At 48.3% G+C, this 22,860-nt stretch overlaps 1 protein-coding gene and 1 long non-coding RNA gene across 16 annotated transcripts in view; one reads left to right on the top strand and one right to left on the bottom strand.

Moving 5' to 3' along the window:
• LOC110255462 overlaps positions 1-1,371 on the bottom strand; it is an 82,671-nt gene extending 81,300 nt beyond the window's left edge. The window contains exon 1 of the long non-coding RNA XR_002335758.1: positions 1,293-1,371. This is a non-coding gene — a long non-coding RNA (uncharacterized LOC110255462). The remainder of the gene's footprint in view (positions 1-1,292) is intronic.
• Positions 1,464-22,860, top strand: part of SNX19 (sorting nexin 19) — a 49,176-nt gene continuing 27,779 nt past the window's right edge. For 2 of the 15 annotated variants that reach the window (XR_002335750.1, XR_002335754.1), the window contains exons 1-9: positions 1,517-3,667; positions 5,565-5,703; positions 6,899-6,999; positions 7,104-7,223; positions 9,096-9,226; positions 11,254-11,350; positions 11,820-12,000; positions 14,588-14,717; positions 15,058-21,147. Coding sequence is in view for 6 of the 15 variants with exons in the window: in XM_003130084.4 (XP_003130132.1) it covers positions 1,964-3,667; positions 5,565-5,703; positions 6,899-6,999; positions 7,104-7,223; positions 9,096-9,226; positions 11,254-11,350; positions 11,820-12,000; positions 14,588-14,717 (2,603 nt within the window). In the remaining 9 variants the exon portion in view is untranslated. Of the gene's footprint in view, positions 3,668-5,564; positions 5,704-5,743; positions 5,763-5,886; positions 6,601-6,898; positions 7,000-7,103; positions 7,224-9,095; positions 9,227-11,253; positions 11,351-11,819; positions 12,001-14,138; positions 14,282-14,587; positions 14,718-15,057; positions 21,155-21,901; positions 21,987-22,860 lie in introns of those variants that run through there. The other 13 variants (XR_305478.3, XR_002335748.1, XR_002335749.1 and 10 more) reach the window with 11 other exon arrangements.

The following is a 22,860-nucleotide window of genomic DNA, read 5'->3' as shown; positions in this document are numbered from 1 at the left end:
TGGGTTAAGGATCCGGTGTTGCGGTGAGCTGTGGTATAGGTTGCAGATGTGGCTCGGATCTGGCATCGCTGTGGCTGTGGTATAGGCAGGCAGCTACAGCTCTGATTCGATGCCTAGCCTGGGAACCTCTCCATATGCCATGGGTGCAACCCTAAAAAGACCAAAAAAATTAAAAATTAAAAAATAAAGGAAAAAAAAGAAATCTGTACCGACAGCAGAAAAGGAGAGATGCCACAATATGTTTCCTGTTGGCATGATTTTGGGCTGGAGTTTGAAGATTCCTGTAAATACCTGGGGACTGATGCTGTGGTGATGAAAGGCCATAACCAACATATGGATCACTGACGATGGGCAGCCACGAGCAGCTCTGTACAAATGATATCCGTCCTGGGCCAAAATAAAAAGGACAGCCATGTGCACACAGAGCTCCTAGGGACCAAGATGGAGAAGGAAGCTGGCTTCACAGGAAACTGGCACAAACGCTCTTATACACACTCAGTGCTGCTGTCAGATACTTAATTTTCCTATATGTAATTCTATGCAGACCACTGAAGGCAAATTTACTAAAACCAAAAACAACCACACATAAAACACATTCCCAAGCAATTCTATTAGAAGGTTGTCTGGACATACATCTCTACCTCTGCTGTCTTTTCCGGGGTGTTTGGGGAGAAGGGGAGAGGAGATGGAAGGGAATAGAAACATTCCTTCTTGAAGACACAGCAGAAAGACCTTCTCTATGAGGTCCCCCTTAACTGCCTCAACCCTCAGTGACCCTTCCTTCCCCTGATATGTATAATAATCTGCATTGTACCATATCCCATACTGACTTGCATTATTAAATACTCACTCATGATCCAAGAACTCATCTCCCCAATTACTGGCAAGGTCCTTGACGACAAGGACCACTTCTATTCCTCCAGATTACCTACCCCAGTGATTGAATACACCAGATATTCAAAAGATTTGATTGCCCCCGGAATGCCACGAGCAAATAACCCCAAATCACAAATATGACTTTGTTATACAGTATTATGAAATTTCAGGAATAAATCTATCTCTGTATTAATGTTTCCCGCCTTGTATTTCGCAATTCCTGAGTACCTGGGGATGGGAGAGGGGAGGGAGTTGGGGGTGGGGGATGAACGTTAAAATGTATTAGGCCCGTGAAAAAAAATGCCTACATGAAATTAAAATAAACTGGACTGCTGAGTTTGCCTAAATGGTAGAAGGTGTTTACAGATGTCGTTTAATCACTGGAGCTGGAAGTCCGAGTTTCAGAGGGTCGTTACCTGCAAGCCCGCTCTCAGGTCTGCTCCGCGCTGGGAACTGGGGCGCACGCGCGATGGGCTCGCGCTCTGAGAGCTCTCAGGGGCAGAGACCCGTCTGTGCTCTGCAGTCACGGCGGCTCCTCGCCGCCAGAGGGCGCCGGGCCGCGGGGCGCGCAGCGCTCTCCCAACAGGCCTCGCTCCTGCCGGCATCGACCCGGAAGTGGTCGCCGGCGCCCGGCCGGCCGGCAGCCCAGAAAGGAGCTGGGCTGCGGACTGCAGGCAACCAGGCAGCTGGATCCCACCGAGGAGACGGCTCTGCGTTCACGGCGGCCGGGGCTCAGCCGGACGGTGCGCGAGCCATCCCCTGGCGCACCGTTCCTCGGCGTTGGTAAGTGCTCAGTGGGCCGACGACCCTGCCCCCCTCTGTGGCCGCGCGCCGCACACCGATCGGGCACCATGAAGTCCACAGGCTTTTTCTCCTGTGCAGCGCCCCGGTCGGAGGGGGCTGCAGCTGGGCCGAGCTGTCGAGCCGCCGCAATCACCGGGCGCTGCCTGTAGAACGTCTGGGCCGGCAGCCCGGCTGGAGCCTGGCCAGTGCCTGAATCTCGTGCCCGCGCCGCAGACGGCGCCGGGCCCCCGACTCCGAAGAGGAGAAGGAGGGTGGTCGCCCGGGGAGCCCCCTCCGGTGCGCCATGGAGGCAGAGGCCGCAGCTCTCTCTCAGGAGCCCGCTGCCGAACCCAGCTGCAGCCTCGGTCACCTGTTTAGTAGCCGTAAGCTGTTGGCCGTGGGGGCCGTGCTAGGCTGGCTCCTGGTCATCCACCTCCTGGTCAACGTGTGGCTTTTGTGCCTTCTGTCTGCGTTGCTTTTGGTGCTGGGAGGATGGCTGGGCTCCGACGCCATCGTGGGGGCTTCAGGTCGGCTGCACCTGGAACGCTTTATCCCGTTGGCCATCTGCCCCCCAAACCCCGAGGCCGAGAGGCAGCTGGAGCAGGAGATCGACCGCACCATCCGCCTGATCATGCGGGATTTTGTGTCGTCCTGGTACCGCACAGTGAGCCAGGAGCCGGCCTTTGAGGAGGAGATGGAGGCAGCCATGAGGGGTTTGGTGCAGGAGCTGCGGAGGCGGATGGCCATGGTGGACCGCCATGCTCTCGCCCAGAGGGTTCTGACGCTTTGCGGTTGCCACCTGCAGAGCTATATTCAGGCAAAGGAGGCCACTGCAGGGAAGCAGAGTGGCACAGTTGAGCCCTCCCAGCTTTGGGAGGCCTATTGCCGGACCACTGCCCCACATCCTGCAGTCCAGAGCCCCAGTACTGAAGTCACCTATACACGTGAAATTGTGGACCTGTTGCTTAAAGGGCTAGTGCCAAAGCCCCACTTGGAGACCCGGACTGGCCGCCATGTAGTGGTGGAACTCATCACTTGCAATGTGATCTTACCGTTGATCAGCAAGCTCTCAGATCCTGACTGGATTCACCTTGTACTCGTGGGCATCTTTTCCAAGGCCAGAAATAATCCAGCTGGAACAATGAAACCCCTCTGCCAAGCCAGTACCCTGGAACAGCCCTCAGTGCCCACATCTCTGCCCCTGATTGTTGAGGTGCAAAGTCTACCAAAAGTGAGAGCCCCCTCTCCAGCAGCAGTCCCAGTGCTCCTGGACTGCAGTGAGCCAGATGGACCATCACACCTGTCCCCAGAAGTTGAAGAAGGCCGTGAAGCACTAGAGGGAGACCTGGGGGTAGTGCTAGAAGAAAGAAGAGTAGGAAACAACCCTTCTCATTTCCTACAACCAGGTATTACAGGCCCTCTGTTCCTGTCTGAAGACGCAGAGCTGGAGTCTCCGCTGTCTGAACTGGGCAAAGAAACCATCATGCTCATGACCCCAGGCAACTTCCTCTCTGACAAGATCCCGAATGTCTTGTGTGTCCTAGGAGGTTCCCACTCCCTAGAGGCTAAGGATGCTGAGGGATCCGAAGGAGTCGAAGAAGCAGAAGCTGAGGAGGGCCCAGGAACAGAAACAGATTCGGGCCTGCTTGTCTCCATGCTCAATACCTGCCCAGAGATCCACATTGACACAGCAGACAAAGAGGTAGAACAAGGAGATGTCACCTCTCTTGCAACTTTGCTGGCCAGTCCAGAAAGGACATGCCCGCCACGACCTCCGTGCTTAGAGAAAGAACTCACCAATGGCGTGAGCGCCCTCGATCCTAGTCTGCCTCAGGTTCTGCTTTCCTCCTCTCCACCTGGTCCCCTCAGCGCGGCCACCTTCAGCTTTGAGCCCCTGAGCAGTCCAGATGGCCCTGTTGTCATCCAGAACCTTCGTATCACCGGCACCATTACTGCTCGAGAGCACAGTGGCACCGGATTCCACCCATACACGCTCTACACGGTGAAGGTAACAGGGTTCGAACTGTCATCACCCACTCTGGTCTGGGCATGGGTTTGGAGGGCTGTCAGTGAAGCTCGTGTGTTAAGGGAGAGAGGCTGCTTTTACTCAGTTTGCCGTGGTTAATTGAACAAGTGGCTGTGTGTGAACGGTCAGCTCCCTTGTAAGAGAGTAGGTGTCTATCTGATATCCTCCCAAGCAGTCCTAGAATCCCAGGGCCATCAGGATACTGAGGGCCATGTTTCTCACTGGTTCCCAATGGATTCAGTCTTCCTGTCCAGAGATTCTTCCCAGATTTCTTCCCTGCTAATTTCTTTCTGTTTTTCAGTACTGGTATCTTTCATACTTTGTTTTAGGAAGGAAGGTCATTTATCTCCATATACTTCAAAAGGTAGCAAGTGCCTCATTTCTGGAGGTGTTTAAGCCCAGTGGTAGGGGCTACTTGGCAGAGATGATATGAAGGGGGTCCATGTATCAGGTGGCTGGTTTGGTAGGACAGCAGCTCCTTAAAACTGGTTTTAGGATAGGCTGGCTGCAAGTCTCCTGGACAGTTGTCTTTTTTAAAAATATAGAACCCTGGGACCCATTCTTGGAAATTCTCATTCCCAGTCCATCAGAGCCTATCAGAGTCCGTATTCTGATAGCAAATTCTGCAGCCCAAGTGATTTTGAGGCGCAGCCAAATTTGGGAGTGTATAGTATCAAATCGTGTCCCTCCAGGAGCTAAATATTCCATAGATGGTACCCTAGCTCCTAGGGGCTCCACGTTTGAGAGTCCTAACCTGAATTCCACCTGCACCTCTTATCTGGGCCGTTCCTTCTCAGTCTTGGGCTGAGGGACTACTTTGCTCATTTCAGCTCATAATGAACACCTTCCTCTCTGCCTCTAGAACAAATTAAACAGCAGCTCAAGTCCCACCAATAAGAGCTTCTTTGCTCCATCACCTGCCCACATGGTGATACCTTAACCAAACCTACTCCTAATGAGAACAAGCACACGTGTTGTTCTTCCACAATATCTATTATATTTTCACTGCTCTGTCAAAAAGCCTTCCCCTGGAGGTCTGAAGTTGCAGCTTTCGTGCTGTTTAGGGTATTTGCTCTGAGAAACATATGGGAACCAGTTGTCTTTCCCACATACTGGCCCTCCAAGCATATGAAGACAGCAAACACTGACCCGTTAAAACATTTCCAGTCTTCACATGACTTCTCATCATACAGATGATCTGTACTTAGGAACAAAAGTTCAGTGTAGCCCCAAGAGCAATAATGAATCTGCCCAAAGCCAAACAAAAACACATGTTCCTTTAACGCATTTCCAGGCAAACAAATGATTTCAGTTCATCAGCTGTTTGGGATTATTTATGCTTCTTCCAACTAAGATAAATAATCACTGGTTAAGTGTCATGGCACAACGGTTATCCCCTTATAACATCCAGCCCCATAATTTGGGGGTAAAAGAGCTGGTATCGTTTTTATCAGTGGTGTACCCTCAGTTTTATCCTCTATCTTTGGGATTTGAAATAATAGTCGTTAAGTAAAGAGAGTGTTTGCAGGGAGAGCTTTGGGGTGGAAGGAGGAGTGAGGAGCAGTACAGTTCATTTCCCGCTTCCTGGGCCACTCTGGAGTTTCCCCAGCCCCAGAGTGCCTGCTTGCTTTCCATATCTAGCCACCCCGATGTGAGAGGCTGGAAGCCTGTTGGTTTGGGGGAAGGAGGGATGGGGGAAATGCATCTCACGCCATAATTCAGCCCCCTTGGAGTTGGAGTTCCTCAGTACAGCTTGGAGCAGCTGTCACCTCTGATCAGTTCAGGAACAGAGTAAGAACATCTTGCTCCCTTTACCCCGACTCTGCTCTTACTGTGTGGCCAGCAAGCTGATCCATAAACACGTTTGTTCACTCAACAGTATGAGACGGCCCTTGAAGGCGAGAGCAGCAGCGGCCTGCAGCAGTTGGCCTACCACACCGTGAACCGCCGCTACCGCGAGTTCCTGAATCTGCAGACCCGTCTGGAGGAGAAATCCGACCTACGAAAGCTCCTCAAAAGTCAGGAGTTTCCCCAGTCCCAGAGTGCCTGCTCGCTTTCCATATCTAGCCACCCCGATGTGAGAGGCTGGAAGCCTGTTGGTTTGGGGGAAGGAGGGATGAGGGAGAAGGCAGCATCCAGAGCCCTGTGCTTTCCCAGTTTGCTTCTTCGTGTTTGGGGTTTTAGCTTTGGACAGTGCTGATGGCATTCTTTCTGAGATACTTCTTTGCCCCTGAAGGCTTTGTTCCAGGGACCCCTCTAGTTTATGCTTAAGAAACATTCATGTTTCCACTCGTGCCTGTGAGGTAGTGTAAGGATTTAAATTAACTTTTCCAGATTGATAGATTGATTGCTCTTAAGTAGTAAAATATTAACCAGAAATTCTTGCCACCTTTCCTTTAACAAGCAGGCTTTTTTTTTTTTTTTTTTTTTTTTTTTTTTTTTGCGTGCTGCCTGACCCTTGTAAGGCACAGGAACAACAAGAAAATATGTAATTTAACTCAAAAAATAAGCAAGTAAGGAGCTACTTTGTTTTGTTTTGTTTTTTTAAATACCAATGATTACCCAAATAAACATTTTAATAAGTTGAGGCATAGACAGTGGATTTCAGTTATACATTTTCTTTCTGAGTAACGATAGCTGATATTGACCGAACTAAACTGGAAAATGTATGCCCAGTTCTTGTGTAAGCCACTTACACATATTAACTCATTTAGTTCTCTCAGGACAAAGTAGATACTATCATCCCCATTTTTACAGACAAGAAGCAAAGAAAGATGAAGCAACTTGCTTCAGGTTGTTACTATAGCAAGGATTGGAGCCAAAATTGAAACCTGGGCAATCGGATTTCAGGGCCCCTGTTCATAACCACTGAGTGTATGGCCTCTTATACCTTAATATCATCATGGATAATGAAAGTAGGTTGTGTGTATCATATCTCTGTAATATATCTGGAACTCCCAAAATAAAAAAATCCCGGGAAGGGGAGGCCCCAGGGGAGGGACTGTGAAGGGATGAGCACCCCCCGCCTTGGGACCCAGAGGCCTCTCCAGCCTCAGCTGCCTCTTGGCTGTAGCTCACAAGCGAGGAAAAGAAATCCCTGGGGACGTGTATTCGGCAGTTCTGTTTTCTTTACGTATGTGATGCGTTGCATGTGGAATAGCTCTTAGTGCACATCCAGTGAATGAATTGGGTTTTGGTGTCTTTGTTTTCAAGATGTGAAGGGTCCTAAAAAGCTCTTTCCGGATCTTCCGTTCGGAAACATGGATAGTGACAGAGTGGAAGCCCGCAAGAGCCTCTTGGAATCATTCCTGAAGGTCAGCCCTCTCTGCTCTCATTCTAACCACCAGACACCCAACCCAAGGGGGCGCGATCTAGGCACCGGAATGTCTCTTTGAAGTCCTTCTCGTGTCTTTTGTAGCAACTCTGTGCCATTCCTGAAATCGCTAACAGCGAGGAGGTACAGGAGTTCCTTGCCCTGAACACAGATGCTCGTATCGCCTTTGTCAAGAAGCCATTCGTGGTCTCCAGGATAGACAAGGTACGAGCAGGGCCACTGTGCTCCACCGTAGTTTCTCAGGGGAAGTGTCTGAAAAGTAAGGGAGGTGGCAGGTGGGGGAGGCAGCATGGAGGAGTACATAGGACACGGACTGGAGTTTTCTGTAACCACATGTTGGTTACATCATCAGTTTGCCGAGTGACAGGGAGCAGCTACAAGGATACAGTACTCCTGCCACAGTAAGTGCACACATGGCTCCTGGGGGTGTCCTGAGACTGTTCCTCCAGGGGAGGGATAGAGGGGTGGATCTGTATTATCTCCACAGATGGAAGGGCAGGAAGGTCGCTTCTGGAGGCCAGGGTGATTCCCAGTGTCAGTCACTCAGGAAAAGAGTCCTAAGACATGAAACTGAGATGGCTTTCGGTCGGTGTAGGGATTCTCCACTGGAGGACCGAGTGTGAGAGAGTCGTACCTTCTTCAGGAGGGCCTCTTAGAACCACCTGAGGTGGGAGGAGACTTCAGCATCTCTGGGGCAGAAGTCTGAGGTTTACACTGATCCCAAATGGCACATGTTTTCTAAGGTTAGAAAACACCGACTCTTGGGCAGAAGAGGGGTCTCCCTCTTCTCATCTAGACTTCAGGAGACAAAATGAAAAAGTGGAATTTCATGAGAATTAGGAAACATTCACTAGGAGGAAAAACAACTGCAAACCGAAAAGAGCTAGGTGAGGTAAAGCCCCCAGCATTCCATGCAGATGTGTTCATCCATGCAGATGTGCTCCTTCATCGATTGTTTTTTAACATCTACCTCCCGCATGCGTGCTTTAAGCATGTCCCGTACTTGTCGCTCGCAATACCAGAGTGAATAAGACAGATACGGGCCCTCCGTATCCTCATTACAATTCTGTGAGCCCAGAGGGTAAGATGCATTTTCTAAGCTACAGTGCCCACCTTCCCGCTGTTCTCTGTGTTCTTCCCTGGCTCGCTGTCCCTGGGTCCTCACAGCAGTCTTCCTGGACCATTTCTGCCTTGTCTTGGCTGGCCTGACTGCTCCTTGTAGAGGCCTCACTCAGGGTGAGGTGAGGCGGGCATGCTGCTCTGAGCCAGCAGTGTTAATTAGCAGGTGGCACCCAGGGAAGAGTAAATGTTTCCTTCTGTTTCTTTGCTATTTGGGGGTTTCATTTGTTCATTTTTCTTTTTAGCAAATATCTCTGTGTCGTTTTCCCATTCTGAGAAACAGAGGTAATTATTACTCTTCAGTGAAGATTGTTTTATTTCATCGTTATGAATAGAGAAGTTTATATCAACTCCAGATTCTTTAACCTAAGTGATTGTTGTTTGTCTCTGTGTAAAGAAGAGAAATCATTTGAGTTCCTTGGAAAAACCAGCCTTTTTACTCTGTGAATTGCTTTGAGCCTTTTTATATTCTATAGGCTTCTAGACTATATTTCTTATTTTGATCATCTTCTTCACTCTTTTCTTTGAATATTCCTACCTGTATTACTTCCATTTAGTCACATCTTGTTGAAAGTTTTGTTAATTTGGAAACTAAAAATCATTCTTTTGTTCGAGAAGAAAGACACTGAAAATGGAAGTACTCCCCAGCCTGGAAACCTCCCAGATTTTTATTTTATCTCGTTGTTCCGGCTTCTTTTCCCACGGCATTGTTTGTCTTACTTCAGTGAGGAAGATTTTCCTGGCCTTAAAGAAAAGGGGACAGAGCTGCCACTGAGTCATCCGCTGGTGAAAAGGAGAGAGAGTCGCCACTGAGTCATTTGGCTGGTATCTGACTGTGCTGATAGATGAGGTTGTGCTGGATAGGCCAGCCGTCTGCTCGTCCTGGGTGAGGAAAGCACCTCAAGACAGCTGCTCCTTGGTGGTTCCTGTCTGACCCTGCGTCTCTGACCCCTGCAGATGGTGGTGAGCGCTATCGTGGACACCTTGAAGACAGCATTTCCTCGCTCCGAGCCCCAGAGCCCCACCGAGGAGCTGAGCGAGGCCGAGACAGAAAGCAAGCCCCAGGCAGAAGGCAAGAAGGCTAGCAAGTGAGAGACCCTTCTCAGTTCTCAGCTTGGCCCCCAATGTTCAGCCAAAGCCCATCCCCACTCTTAGGCCCTAGAAGAGAGGCGATGGGTTGTAGGTACCAGCTTTTACAGGTCCATGTGCCCAGTGTGGCATCGCAGGAAGCCTGAGCGCCTGGGTAGGCAGCCTTGTTGAATGTTGGTCTTGCCATGGGAACCCAGGGCCCAAACTGGCCAGGGGTTTTTAACTAGAGGGAAAACTCTAGATATGGATATTCTCCTTTTCTATTTCCCTGAAGAACTGAACTGTTTCTTTCCTTTTAAGAATCAAGCCTTATTTATGACCTATCTCTGTTTGCCGTCATTTTTGGAAATCTTGGCTCAGAAGTTGCATGTACTGGCAATAAACAGGAAAGGGCTAGAATGGACACCTGCAGGGCCGATTTTAGTAACCGGTTATTGCTGCTGGCCTCTCCTGCGCTGGGGTCGCAGTGTTATCTGGCAGCACTCAAAGCAGCATGTGGAAAGGAGGGCCACCACATTTCCGCCCTGGACACTTCATCGCTGTCCCTGGGCCGTTATGAAGAGAGACAGAGGGTGTGGGCGTAGGGGGAGGAAGGGAGGGGGAGAGTATGTGTGTGTGTCTGTCTGACTATCTCTCTTTGTCTCTGTGTTCATGTTTCATGGACCGGCAGTAACACAGTTTTTAGCTTTTTTTTTTTTCCCCTCCCCCGGGCCCATATTTTGAAGGGTAACCGTGATGCCTGTGCTTATAATTACCCTGTTTCTTTCTTTCTTTCTTTTTTAAAGCTTTTTAGGGCTGCACCCATGGCACATGGAAGTCCCCAGGCTAGGGGTCGAATCGGAGCTACAGCTGCCGGCCTACACCACAGCCACAGCAACTCGGGATTCGAGCCGTGTCTTCTTCCTTAACCTGATGAGCAAGGCCGGGGATCAGACCCACATCCTCGTGGGTACTAGTCAGACTCGTTTCCGCTGCACCACAACCCTGTTGCCCTGCTTCAGAACCCTGTTTCTGGAGTTCCCATCGTGGCACAGTGGTTAACAAATCCAACTAGGAACCATGAGGTTGTGGGTTCGATCCCTGGCCTTGCTCAGTGGGTTAAGGATCCGGCGTAGCCATGAGCTGTGGTGTGGGTCACAGATGAGGCTCAGATCCCGCGTTGCTGTGGCCCTGGTGTAGGCCAGCGTCTACAGCTCGGATTAGACCCCTAGCCTGGGAACCTCCATATGCCACAGGAAGCGGCCCTAGAAAAGACAAAAAAAAAAAGGAAACTGTTTCTTTTTTTCTTTTTTTTTTTGTCTTTTTGCTATTTCTTGGGCCGCTCCTGCGGCATATGGAGGTTCCCAGGCTAGGGGTCCAATCGGAGCTGTAGCCACCGGCCTACGCCAGAGCCACAGCAACGCGGGATCCAAGCCGCGTCTGCAACCTACACCACAGCTCACGGCAACGCTGGATCATTAACCCACTGAGCAAGGGCAGGGACCGAACCCACAACCTCATGGTTCCTAGTCGGATTCGTTAACCACTGCGCCACGACGGGAACTCCCGGAAACTGTTTCTTGAATTAAGGTTAACACCTATGGTTCCTTCCCTAGTTTTGTTTGGAACATAAGGGAAATAAGTGGATGTATAAAAAGGCGTGAATGACAGCTTTTGTCTGTGCCATTTATCTTTTTAACCTTCGACAAAATTTTGATGAGTGGGTAGTCGGTGCCGGCCAGTCTTCTAGCCTGCGGGAGCACAGTCGTGACAGACTGGTCCTTATTTTGCATTCATGAAAGCCCTTTCACCAATGCCTTGTAGGTATAGCCTAGTGCAGGAGTTGCACTGTATATTAAGAATTTGCCAGAATATATATTGTTTGGGAGGTTTCAGGGCCAGGTCTCTCCTGGCAACTCTGACCACAGTAAGCCCCCAAGAATAAGTATGGATATTCTTGTCTTGAGGTATTAATACTTATCAGCCCTTTGGATATAGATCAAGACTATGAATTCGCTCCTCTTTCTGCTCTTTGTTTCTCTACTAGGTCCAGACTGAGGTTCTCATCCAGTAAAATTGCTCCAGCACTGAACATAGCTGAGGCACACGAGAAAATTCTCTATTGTCTCCAGGAAGGCAGTGTGGTAAGTAGTCCATAGAGAATTCTCGGAATTAATAGCTAGAGTGTTGATCCTACAATTATAGACATTGTCTAAAATCAGGAGGACTTAGGTGCCTTGCTAAAGGACTTAGCCACCATCTAGATCTGTGATTTTTCCTCTAGGAGTGTGTTCTCCTAGTGGTTTGGGTTCCTGCTAGTTCTGGGTTGGCAGGTTGGTGTCTCAAGGGTCGTGGGTTTTGGAAAATGGATGACAGAATGAGAAAGCCAGCTTCTGGAAGAAAACCCAAGGTTTTTGTGGCAAGCGAGACTGCAAAGGCATTGTTTTCCTTGCAGTTTAAGTTAAAAAAAACCCTTTCCTCAGATGGGCACAGAATCAGTTGGGCCCTCTACTCCTAACACTTCCATAGGAAGAAACAGAGACCCCCATGTACCACCGTAGCCCTCCTGCTTTCTGCATTCTTCGTATGACATGCCACTGACTCTTTCTTCAGGAGTCAGAGGTTCTCTCCATGTCTGGGATGGAATCCTTTATTGAAAAACAGACAAAGTTACTAGAAATGCAGCCAGCAGAAGCCCCAGGAAAAGATTCTGAACAAATCTCCAAGGAATGTGTGGATGGTTTCGAGGCAGAGGCAGCTGTACCAGCCCAAGACCTCAGCAACAATGACGCAGGTAAGTGACAGGGAGCCAGGGTTTAGTCCACCTGGGACTTATGACAGTTGGGATTTGTCGCTTCAGTTTCCCTTCTATCCAGCTCAGCAAGCCATGCGTTAAATGCTAATATCTGCGGTCCTGTGCCAAGTGCTGGGATGCAGAGAGGAGTGCAGTGTGGTCCAAGCGCTGAGGAGCAGGGCATGGAACAGGGAGTGCCAGTCCAGCGAGATAACATCCATACAGTGTCACCGTTACATTAGTTTTTGGCATATCTGTGGAGTGTTCCCTTTACTTAGAAACTTTCTTCCCTGGGTGTCTATGGTACCAATTTCCTGTTTTCTTTCTGCCTCTCTGAGGTCCCTCCTCAGTCCCTTTTTTCTGGCTCCTCAGCCTTCCAGAGCTTTGCTTTTGGCTCTCGGTTCTTACTCTGTGCTCTGCTCCTGGGTGATCTCATCTGTACTGTTGGCTTCAACCCTCACACATGTGCTAGTGATGCCTAAACATTGAATGTGTATTTCCAGTTGCCTCCTGGAAACCTCCACTTAGATATACTGTAGGCCAGCTGAAACACAGCATGTACAGAATGGAGTTTATCTTTGCCCTGGATCTGTTCCTCCTGCCACAGCGAATGACACCACATGGTTACCCCACACAGGGCCGAGAGGGAGAAGAGGTGAGCGCCCCTCTCTCATAAGCATTAGAGGCAGGGCGGTTTACTTCCCAGGAGTGCAGGGAGAGACTGGGAGCCCTGGCTGCTGGTATGCTTGCTGTGCTAGAGCTTAAAAGAAGAGGGGTTTTCAAGTCTCCCAAGACCAAGGCGCCTACTGAAAACAAAAGATCCCAAGAGTGTAGGTTCAGAAGGGGGAAAAAGAGACTGATTTCACCATTGTTTCTCAAGTGCCCACAGTCACCTGACTTCTGCTTTGTGGATCCGGCTTAATTATGTGAAAAACGGAGTTTACAACCCCAACTCTTCACATGGATTTCACTGGTTAAGTAAATGAAGTGTTATAACAGCAAAAGTCTCCGAGAACTATAAGTATAAATAAGATGGCATGGCTAAAATAATTCTAGCCAAAATCAACTCTAAATTCTGAATGTTCCATCTCTAAGGGATTTTTTTCCCCCTTTTTAGGGCTGCACCTGCAGATTATGGAAGTTGCCAGGCTAGGGGTCAAATTGGAGCTACGGCTGCCAGCCTACACCACAGCCACAGCAACTCAGAATCCATGCCCCGTCTGTGACCTACACCATAGCTCACAGCAATGCTGAATCTGTAACCTACTGATGAAACCAGGGATCAAACCCACATCCTCATGGGCTTGTTACTGCTGAGCCGCAGTGGGAACTTCCCTAAAGAAGTATTTATGCACGAGCCCTTCTTCTAGCCCTGAGAGACTCAAAATACTCGTATGATAACTAATTTACCAGAGTCCTCAAGAGGACTTGGTGCCTTGTTTGTTTTTACTTTTTTCTTACTGCTATGACCAATTGTCACCACATGATGGCAGCTCTAGGTAAATGCTCTACCTGAGGAGAGTGACTAAGACTCAGGATGGCGCTATTTCCCAAGGAACTGAATATCCCCTTTTGAGCAAATGACTAGAAAGCAGACACATCAGCTCCCAAGCCCTCTAGAAATACAGTGCAGAAAAAAGAAAATATATCTTGGACAGGACTAAGAAGAAAGTAGGATTTAGTTCTATCAGTTTTATCCAAATTTGAAATCGCTAGCCCGGAGAATACCCATCGCTCCTAGACTAATAAAAGTATTGTTGATGATTAATTATAATAGTAATCACAGCTGCAGCACCAGAAAGCTGAGATTTATTCAGGAACATGATGTTTTTCTGAGCATTCTCTTGGGGAGCAAATCACAGGCGACATGAGACCCCACGAACAGGGCTAGAGAACAGATGCTTCCATCCATAAAATACATCTGTGTAAGAGAGCTCAGCTTCGTGTGAGTATGAGTTTATTTGCGGCCCTTCCAGTCTTTGCAAGAGGAAAGAAGTGAGTAATTGGCGTGGCATTTTACCAAAGGTGTAGTGTTCTTCCTAGAACCACATGTTATCTCATAATCAAACTGAAGTCTCCTGGATCCTAACCCATCAGCTCTGTGTAATGGAGATGCTTTCAAAGCAACTTTTTTACAGGAGAATGAATCCCAAATCTGCTGCCACAACATTTCCTTGATGGCTTTGTGGAGGCGAGTGGAATATAAGGATGGAAGAGCCTGGGCCTTGCCAGTTCCAGTTAGTCACCAGTTGTGAGCACTTACATGGAACAAAATGTATTCAGCTTCCTGGGGGAAATACAAAAGAAACAGAAGCTAGGTAGGCAAAATAATTATATGCAGAATCTTCTTAAGGATAAAGAAATATTTACTAAGTGACTAAGTAACACGAATGAAAGACTTGTAATGAAACTCAGAGCCTATCCCTGAACTTGGTAGAAAGGAAGTAAAACGTCTCTTGACTTGAATACAAAGTATTACAAAAATATACGATGATTGATATAAAGATGGAGAAAACCCAGTGCATTGAAATGTGTTTCTCAAGTGTGGGTCTCTTCTGAGTTATCTTGATGTCTTTTCATTCCCCAGGAGCAGAGACAGCGTTGGCTAACACAGCCCTGGACCTGCTTCTCTTGCTGCTGATGGAACAGTGGAGATGGCTGTGTACAGAAAACGTGCAAAAAGTTCTTCATCTTATCTTCGGGACCCTAATTCAGAGGTATGTCTGCTGCATTCACCTTCACCTTAGAGCCTCAGGTTGGCCTGGGGTTGGATGTGATGCCTCATTTTCCGCTAGAAGGGAAAAGGGTAGAGTCCAGGACACATGTGGCTGTAATAGAAGCTGGAACCTCTGTTACAGGAGTACAGGGATGAAGCGTGCCTGGGGCTGGCGGAGAGCCCCTGTTAATCACTTGTTGTCTGAGGTTTGAATGGTCCGCAAGACTTCTAGCATCTTCCACTGAGTTCAGGCACTGCCTGTGATCTCAGAACACCTCAGCCCAACTCTTCCTACTCCAGGACCAACTCTCCACCCAGTATTAACCCCATGTGTCTCTTAGCCAACAGTATGTAGTCACTGTGATGATAAACAATGAGAAAGCCAAGGAGAAAACAGACCAGTGCTCTCAAGATAAAGGGTGTTTTCTCCAGCGGGATGTATGTATTCACCACTGAAGAAGGACTTACTGACACAGGATGGTAAGGAACAGAGGGATACTTAGATTTGAATCTCGGATTTTATAATTCAGGCTTAGTGATCCCAGCGCCATTTGAATCTGCCGAAAGATTTTTTTACCTAGATGGAGTGTTTAGCTGTTGACTTCCTAACCGTGAACCTGATGCAAGCTCTGCTAGTCTGAAGAAGCCAGATTCACTGTCTCTGAACCAGACAGACACACGTAGTGCTTGAGCTTTGGCCGCTCTTGCTTTGACCTCTCGTATGAGACATCCTGGCAGATCCCAAAGTAAGAAGCAGCCAAATCCTGAACTCTTCTGTCAGCAGGTGGCCCGTGCTGATAGGTCACTCCAAAAATAAAAACTTATCTTAAAAAAAAGAATGATGTATCTATTTTGCAACAAGGAGGAGATCCAGTAATGACAAGCAGTTAAGTCTCCCCTCCCACACGTAAAGTTACACAGCACCAGGAAGGCTTAATGTGCTTTCATTAAGAAACTAAGGGAAAGAAGAGGTTGCACATTTATAGTTGCTGAATGCTTATCACATGCCAGCACCTGACTCTGTTCACATGCCTTTCCTTAGAGCAACCAAGTGAGTTAGGTAGCCCCATTGCACAGAATAAGAAAGTAGAGCTTGGCAAGGTCAGCTCACCTACCCAAGGTCATAGTCAGTGACTTGTGTGGAATTTGAAGCTGGATGGGCACAACTCCAAAGCCAGTGTGCTTTTTCCCGCATTGGAGCCTGAAGCCTGGTCTCCAAGTGAAGCCCATGTAGAACAATGCTGACTCTTCCCTGTGCCTCTAGTCTCCCTCCTCCGTGCTCAGCTCTGCTTCAAAACTACTTTTTCTGAGAAGCACATATGAACATAGATCCTGCATTTAATACCCTTCAGGGGAGCCCTCTTGCCTATAGCAGGGATTTATGTGATATGTTTCCCAGAGTTGTAGGGGTCCACAGAGGTGCTTCAGAAGCCACCTTAGAAGCCAGGGGAAAACGGAGTAGACCTTGAATGCAGTAAAGCGATTCCCTTTCGATCAGGTTAGTAGATCAGGGATCTAGATAGGGTTTTGTTTGAAAAAGGGCTCCACTGTATTTAAAATATGTACTCACTTATTAGATTAAAATTCCATCTCCTTTCTCATTTGGCATGATCTGGTCCCAGCTTTATTGGCAGTTCTCAGGCCCTCTCTTCCTGAGAGCACTGTGAGCACTGTGCCCTCTCTTCCTTCAGGCCTTTGTTCATCCTCTTGTCTCTGCCACAGTGTCTTCTCAACCTATTCCTCCCCTGCTCCCTCTCTGTGACCCAGACTTTCCCTCCTCTTGTCTGCTTGGCCCACTGCTGAATATTTTTCAAAAATGAACTTTCAGTGTCGTATATTCTATGGCATCATCTCCCGTTTTCGTCCAGAAGTAAGAGGCTTCTTCTCTACTCTCAAAGTTTTGATAATAATACGTATCACAGTGTATGAGAAATGGTCTGCTTTCCCCCAGACTAGTGGTTCTCAACCTGGAGGGCAGTTTTCCCAAGGTATTGGGTGATACCTGGAGAGATTTTTGGTGTCATAACTGAGAAGGGAGGCAAGAAGCTATTTCACCCTGGCTGGAGGGCAGGGATGCTGCTGAGCATCCTGAGTGACAGGACAGCATCCTTCCCACCCCGAACGACACTGAATTACCCTACCCTGAGCATCAGCGCAGAGGTCCAGAAACCTCGCCCTGGACTTGCGATTATTTAAGGGCCAGAACTAGCTTATGTCCCCAGGAGCTTACATGGGGCCTGGGACATAGAAGATGCTTATTAAATATTGGATGAAAGAATAAACATTTCCCTTTTCAATACCTTTATACTCAAAACTAGAAAAAGTAGAGTCTTCGTATGTTTTTTTCAGTCACTTGCAAACGATCCTGTGGAGTTTTCATTTCTCTCCCACCATTAGGCTTCTCTTTGCCAATCTTGCAAGTGCTTTCAAAAAGTGGGAAGATCCTGGGAGTTCCCTTCATGGCCCAGCGGTTAGTGAACCCGACTAGGATCCATGAGGACATGGGTTCGATCCCAGACCTCCCTCAGTGGGTTAAGGATCCAGCGTTGCTGTGGCTGTGGTGTAGGCCGGCAGCTGTAGCTCTGATTCGACGCCTAGCCTGGGAGCTTCCAAATGCAGCGAGCACGGCTATAAAAAGCAGAAAAGGGTTGGGGAGGGGTGTGATCCTAAACGAGCTAGTGTATCATAGTTGGTTAGCCCTCTGAAATCATTTACGTGGTAAATTGGTTCAGAAACAAGAAGTTATTCCATAGTAACCAAAAAGTACAGATGAGTCTGGAGAAATTCAGAAAGGATTGAGAGTCATGTATGTAACAAAGGTGGGAAGGTTACCTGAAGTTCGAGTAACTCAGAATATTAAAGAGCTTGGGCCAGAAAGGAGAGAGAAGTGTATTTGGGGAATTAGAGGAAGATCACTGAAGAAGTGTTTTGCATAGCTAGGGTTCTTAGGGCTTTAAAACAGGAAAATTAAATCCAAGGGAGTTGCAGGCTACAAGAATCTCAAGCCAGGTTTCATTACCTCAGCAGGCGATAATTATAAATTCTCTCATGATAGGGAGGAGATTGTAGAGAGGAGGGGATGGGCTGTGAAGAAGTAAACAGATCATGCTCTTGAGTGTGAGCTGTTTCCTTGCCTGCCCGGTAGACATCCGTGCGGCTGTACTGTGTCATTCATTCTGCTTTACCTTAAGATACTCCTCTCCAACTGGGGCATTGTTTTGGTCTTATTCCATTATTCATTGAAAAAATATTAAGGGCTGTTCAATGTGAACAAAACAGACAGCGGTCCCTACTTTCGCATATATTAGTTTGGGGGTGGTGAGAACTGAGGGCTTTGCCCATGATCACAGGGTGAGGGCTCGGTGGAGCGAGAAGTCAAAGCCAGGTACTTCAAAGCCCAAGTTCTTATCCACTGCAAGACAGTGCTGCTCTTCTCTATTTAATCTCTCTGAGCTTTGGTTTCCTCATCTGCAGAGGAGGAATAATGATGTCTGTCCCTAGGTAGGTAGATAAGCGGCACATGTCCAGCACAGGTCAGTCTTCATATTTGTGCTTCAGAAAAAGGAGAGAAGGATAGAAAGTGCTTCAAATTCCTCAGGGGTGGTGCCTCAGTCACCCCCCAGTTCATGTCTTCAGGGTGCCCCACACAGCTGAGTCTCTGGCAGTTTCCGCCTCTCCTGTTAGCCTGCCTCTCTGAGCTGCACAGAATGGGCCTTCCACGCCTACGGCTTCGTGAGGCCTTTCAGAGTGCCTTTGTGCCAGTGGACTCATTGGCCACAGGGACAACCAGAGCCTTTTTGCATCTGAGAGCAGGAAGAGGAGCACCTGGTCCCCCGTAGCACAGACAAGCACAGGTTCCGGACAGAGTACGGCAGTGTTTTCCAGGTTTACTGCTGCTCCTCGTTACACCGGTGCGGAGAGCTGCTGGAGTCAAGTGGTGCCTTTCCTCAGGAGGAGAACTTGGAAGCAGGCTAAGCTCCTCTACTTTCTGTCCCCAAACCCTGACGGTGGCACTGGAACCACACCTCTGGATGGATAGCTCTCTGGTGAATGTAGCTCATGCCATAAACAAAATCAGGGAGAGGGCTCATGGCTGAATTTCCCCTGACTTTCTTCTCTTTTCACGTTTTTTTTTTTTTTTTTTTTTTTCATTGCGTGTCATCTTTTTTTTGTTGTTGTTAAAGGGGAAAATTCTTAATGCTTTTAGTGAATGCGAATGAAGCCAAAGTGAGTATTGTGCAAGAACAGAATGTTGTAGCTGGTTCCTTTTGGAAAACTCTCTGTACCTGTGGTCATTACCCCTGTTCATCATAGGTCCTTCCCAGTGATGATATTTTGTACTCGTTGAGTTGCCTCCTGTCCCTTCCTGTCAGAAGGTACTTATATCTAGTAAAACTTTACCCTTAAGTCCATTTTGTTTTGTATGAGCTGCAACAGAAGTAGGAACACAGCTCTTGCCATCCTCCCGGCCCTAAGCCTCTACAAACCAGAATGAAATGAGGAGCCTCATCCCTTCCTGTGCAAGGCCTTTCATTTTCCTCTCTAAATCGTCCTTCCCATCTTTTTAACCATATACTTGGCCCTCTTCTCAGATACCTTGTGCTGGGTTCACGTTGTTCTTGAAGCTTCCCAAGATAGCATCCAGGAGTCGTGGCTATCTGAAGGAGTCCCAGTGCCCCTCCAGAGGCTGAGAGGATCTGTGGTGGCCCACACTCTCATACCAGCAAGTGCCCTTGTATGAGGTTCCCACGAAACAATCGGGCTTGGTTCAGGGTTCACGGTGTAGACATCAATGATCTTATCCTCTTCAGGGTTTATCATCCAGCAGGTATTTGTTGAGAGTTTCCTTGGTGTAGACCCTGTGCTAAACACAACAAGCCGATTATTTAATCCCTTCAAAAGCCCTATGAAAGGGGTATTAGGATCCCCATTTCAAAGATGAGGAAACTAAGACTTACCAAGAATTGTGGTCATTGAGTCAGGGTCACAGAGCTAAGAAGTGTACCACAGACACAGTTCGAACCCAGGTTTATCTGATGTTAGCTGTGGAGATGGTCTCTTGGGATCAGACTTTTGCCCCAATTTGAAAGGATGAAAGCCAGCCCCCCCAAATCTTTGACCCAGAGCGGTAAAATTCCCCAAGAGGAAAGTTATCAGTCAGTGTGTAAAATGAAAACTACATTTCCATATATGCACACTCACGCAAAACTCAGAGTGCCCTGCAGCATCCTGAAGTCAGCCCATGTTACTTGCTCCCTGGACAGCTTGCATTTTTTATTTTTAAAAAGAGGTTCATGCAGTGCCGCATTCTTTGGCTTTGTTTGCTTCGGTAAGCAAAGAAGCTGGAATGTGATCTCTCCCCAAAGCTGCAGCGCCTCTCCCTCCACCTGTCAGCTACCCCCAGAGAGGTGGGGCTGGACCCAGCCGGTCAGGGTTGGCCTTTCTGAGACTGTCCCCATGGCTGCTGCCCGGGAGGCAGTCTGTTTGTTCTCTCTCGGAAACCACAGGTGCTGAGCTGTATCCCTTTGCAGAGCACCTGGGTTCTCTTGCCTTAAGTTCTGCACTTTAAAGGGAAGGAGAGTTGGTGCTGATGCCCCAGGTAGCCACTGCCACTACTCTGGTTATCTTGAACCCACTACAGTGGGCATTGGGGATGGTCCAGCCCTGTAGATTTAGAGGCATCCCCTTTTTAAAATGTCAGCATTTTCCATCCTCCAGTGTTATCATCCAAGAAGATAAGTTAATTCCTCTTGCTTCCAGCTTTGTCTGTTCTCCTTGCTCCCTTAAATGACCTATACACATAACTGCCTGGGGTGCCAGGGACCACACGGGGGCGTGCACTGTCTCACTTCTTCCCTCTTGATATGCACCATCTCTCTCCCTCCCCCCTCGGCCCCCCTCCCTCTCTATCTCTGGCCTGCAAGGGAAAAAAAAGAGCGAGAGTAAATTCAACCTCATGACCCCTCCTTGTAAGCCAAGGTTGGAAGAGTTCTGATCTGAGCCAGGCTACATAAATCTGCGTTGATTGTTGATGGCGTGGAGAGTGGGGGAAGGGGGCCCAAAGAGAAGTTAGATGCCCAAAAAAGGCATTGTTAAGTCAAAGGGAAGCTTTGCACGCATGCGCGCCTGACCTCATGTGTCAGCTTCTTTGCTGGGAACATCCAAGGAGTCCAAGGAGCACTCCTTACTTGGACTTAGAGTCAAAGGGCGGGGAGAGGAGTGGGGGGAGCAGTCTAAGCCAAGGCGTGCGTCCAGCTTATGAGACCGCTCGTGTCCGAAAACAGGAGAGACTGACAGTACCCCTGCAGGCATCAGAATCAGGTTTAGGAACTTGGACACGTACCCAGACCTTGACTGGGTCAAGGGAAAGAGGATAGATGTACTGTGCTCCATTGATGGTAGAAGGTTTGGGGCAGGAAGATCCAGCCAAGGTAAGAGGTAAGACTATTATGGAGTCCTGATGTAGAGTGAAGGAATGAGAAGCAGCTGGCCCGGTTCCCTGCCTGGATGCCCAGAGCAAAGCCACGATAAAAATATGAGCCAGGCTAGCAGTAGAGTACACGAATGCCACGTCCCGTGGCTCTGCCCTCCCCACGGCCCCGAGGATGGCATCAGACTCTGTGTCAAAAGGGCAGCAGACACATTCCTGGCATCTGCGTCAGGATTTCTCAAAGAGTGAGTGCGAGTGAGTGAGTGAGTTTGTGTGTGTGTGTGTGTGTGTGTGTGTGTGGAGGGCACACGGGAATGGAGTAGCATGGCAAGAGAGTTGGGAAAAAGAAAGTTCTGTGATCTGTGGGCAAAGGAGAGTAGAAAAGTACGTGAAGTCAGGACGTAGAGAGAAGGAAAAAAGAATGTGTGAGCTTAAGTTGTAGAGCAAGCCCTGGGTCCAGGAAGAAATGAAACAGCCAGCTCTGGACCTGGTGCCAGGCCACAGAATCATTTTCTTAGAAAAGAGGTCTCTACAAACCATCTCTCCAGAAAGGTCAGGAGAAGGTTTATGGACAGAGTGCGGGACCACTCAGGAGTGCCGCGCTGGCAGTCTTCTGCCTTCTGCTGTTCTCTTAGGTCACTCCAGAATCGTGGGTGTTCTCTGAGTGGAATCCGTTCAGGGGCCTCTCTCTCGGTGGACACGTCTAAGCAGCAGATAGATAAAAGGGTCTCTCTGACATTGGTTGTGTCTTACAGGAGGCTCCAGGCCCACCACCAAAAAGATGCATGAGCAATTGGAACAGAAAGGGAACTGACATTTATTAACTACTAACTGTACCAAGTAAGCAGCTATATACTTGATACATTAAGGTGCAGATCAATTCTATGAGACAGACATATGTTTTTATAAGTGAGGAAAGTGATATTTAGGTTAAATAACCTTCCCAGAATCATAGAGGTAGGGAATGCCACCCCCACGAGTGCCCTGACGTCATCCTGGCCCCAAAGCCCACGCCCTTTCTACCCTCCATCCTGACTCCCCACTGCTGGCCTTCCTCGCAAAGCAGTGCCACTAGAATGGGCTTCACCTGAAAGTCCCGGGGTCTTAGTTCCATCTAATCTCTCTTTTCATCTAGCTGGCCTCAGAGGCACACGCTTTTGATGATAGCATCTAAATTCATTTCCATTTGTTTTTTATTCTTAAGGCACTCCTGGATTAGAAATTATACAGTCTGTTTTGGTATCTGTATTCTACATCCCATTCCCAATCAGAAAAAGATTATCCAAGTTAAGAGTCAGAGTTTCTCAGGAAGCACAGATTATGGCTTTTTTCCTTTGCTCCATAAATTTTCTTTCAGTTCAGCTCTGGTGCCTTATAGTATCTTATACCTGGTCTCTTTCAATGCACAGCTTCTGTAGAAAAATGCATACTTTTGCAAGAGCCCAAGATACAAAATTACCTCAAACTAATTATCCAATTATCTCCAATTATCTCCTGCCCCTCTGATTCTCAACCCAGGCTCATCTGAAGGAGTGAAATCTGTGTTCCGCTGCAGATTGTATCATGCTCATGTTGTATCATTTTTCCTTGAGGAAGAGGAATGCTACTTGTCCCATGACTCTTCCACTAGACCTTGAAAAGAGGAAGCTCTTGACTTCCACAGACTGGGCCAGGATGGGCCCCAACAGTCTCCAGCTAGATGAGTGGCCTGGCT

The sequence above is a fragment of the Sus scrofa genome, chromosome 9 (assembly GCF_000003025.6).
Source record: "Sus scrofa isolate TJ Tabasco breed Duroc chromosome 9, Sscrofa11.1, whole genome shotgun sequence".
NCBI lineage: Eukaryota > Metazoa > Chordata > Mammalia > Artiodactyla > Suidae > Sus > Sus scrofa.
Note: the sequence above shows the minus strand (reverse complement) of the source record. Positions and strands in the feature narration are given on the sequence as shown.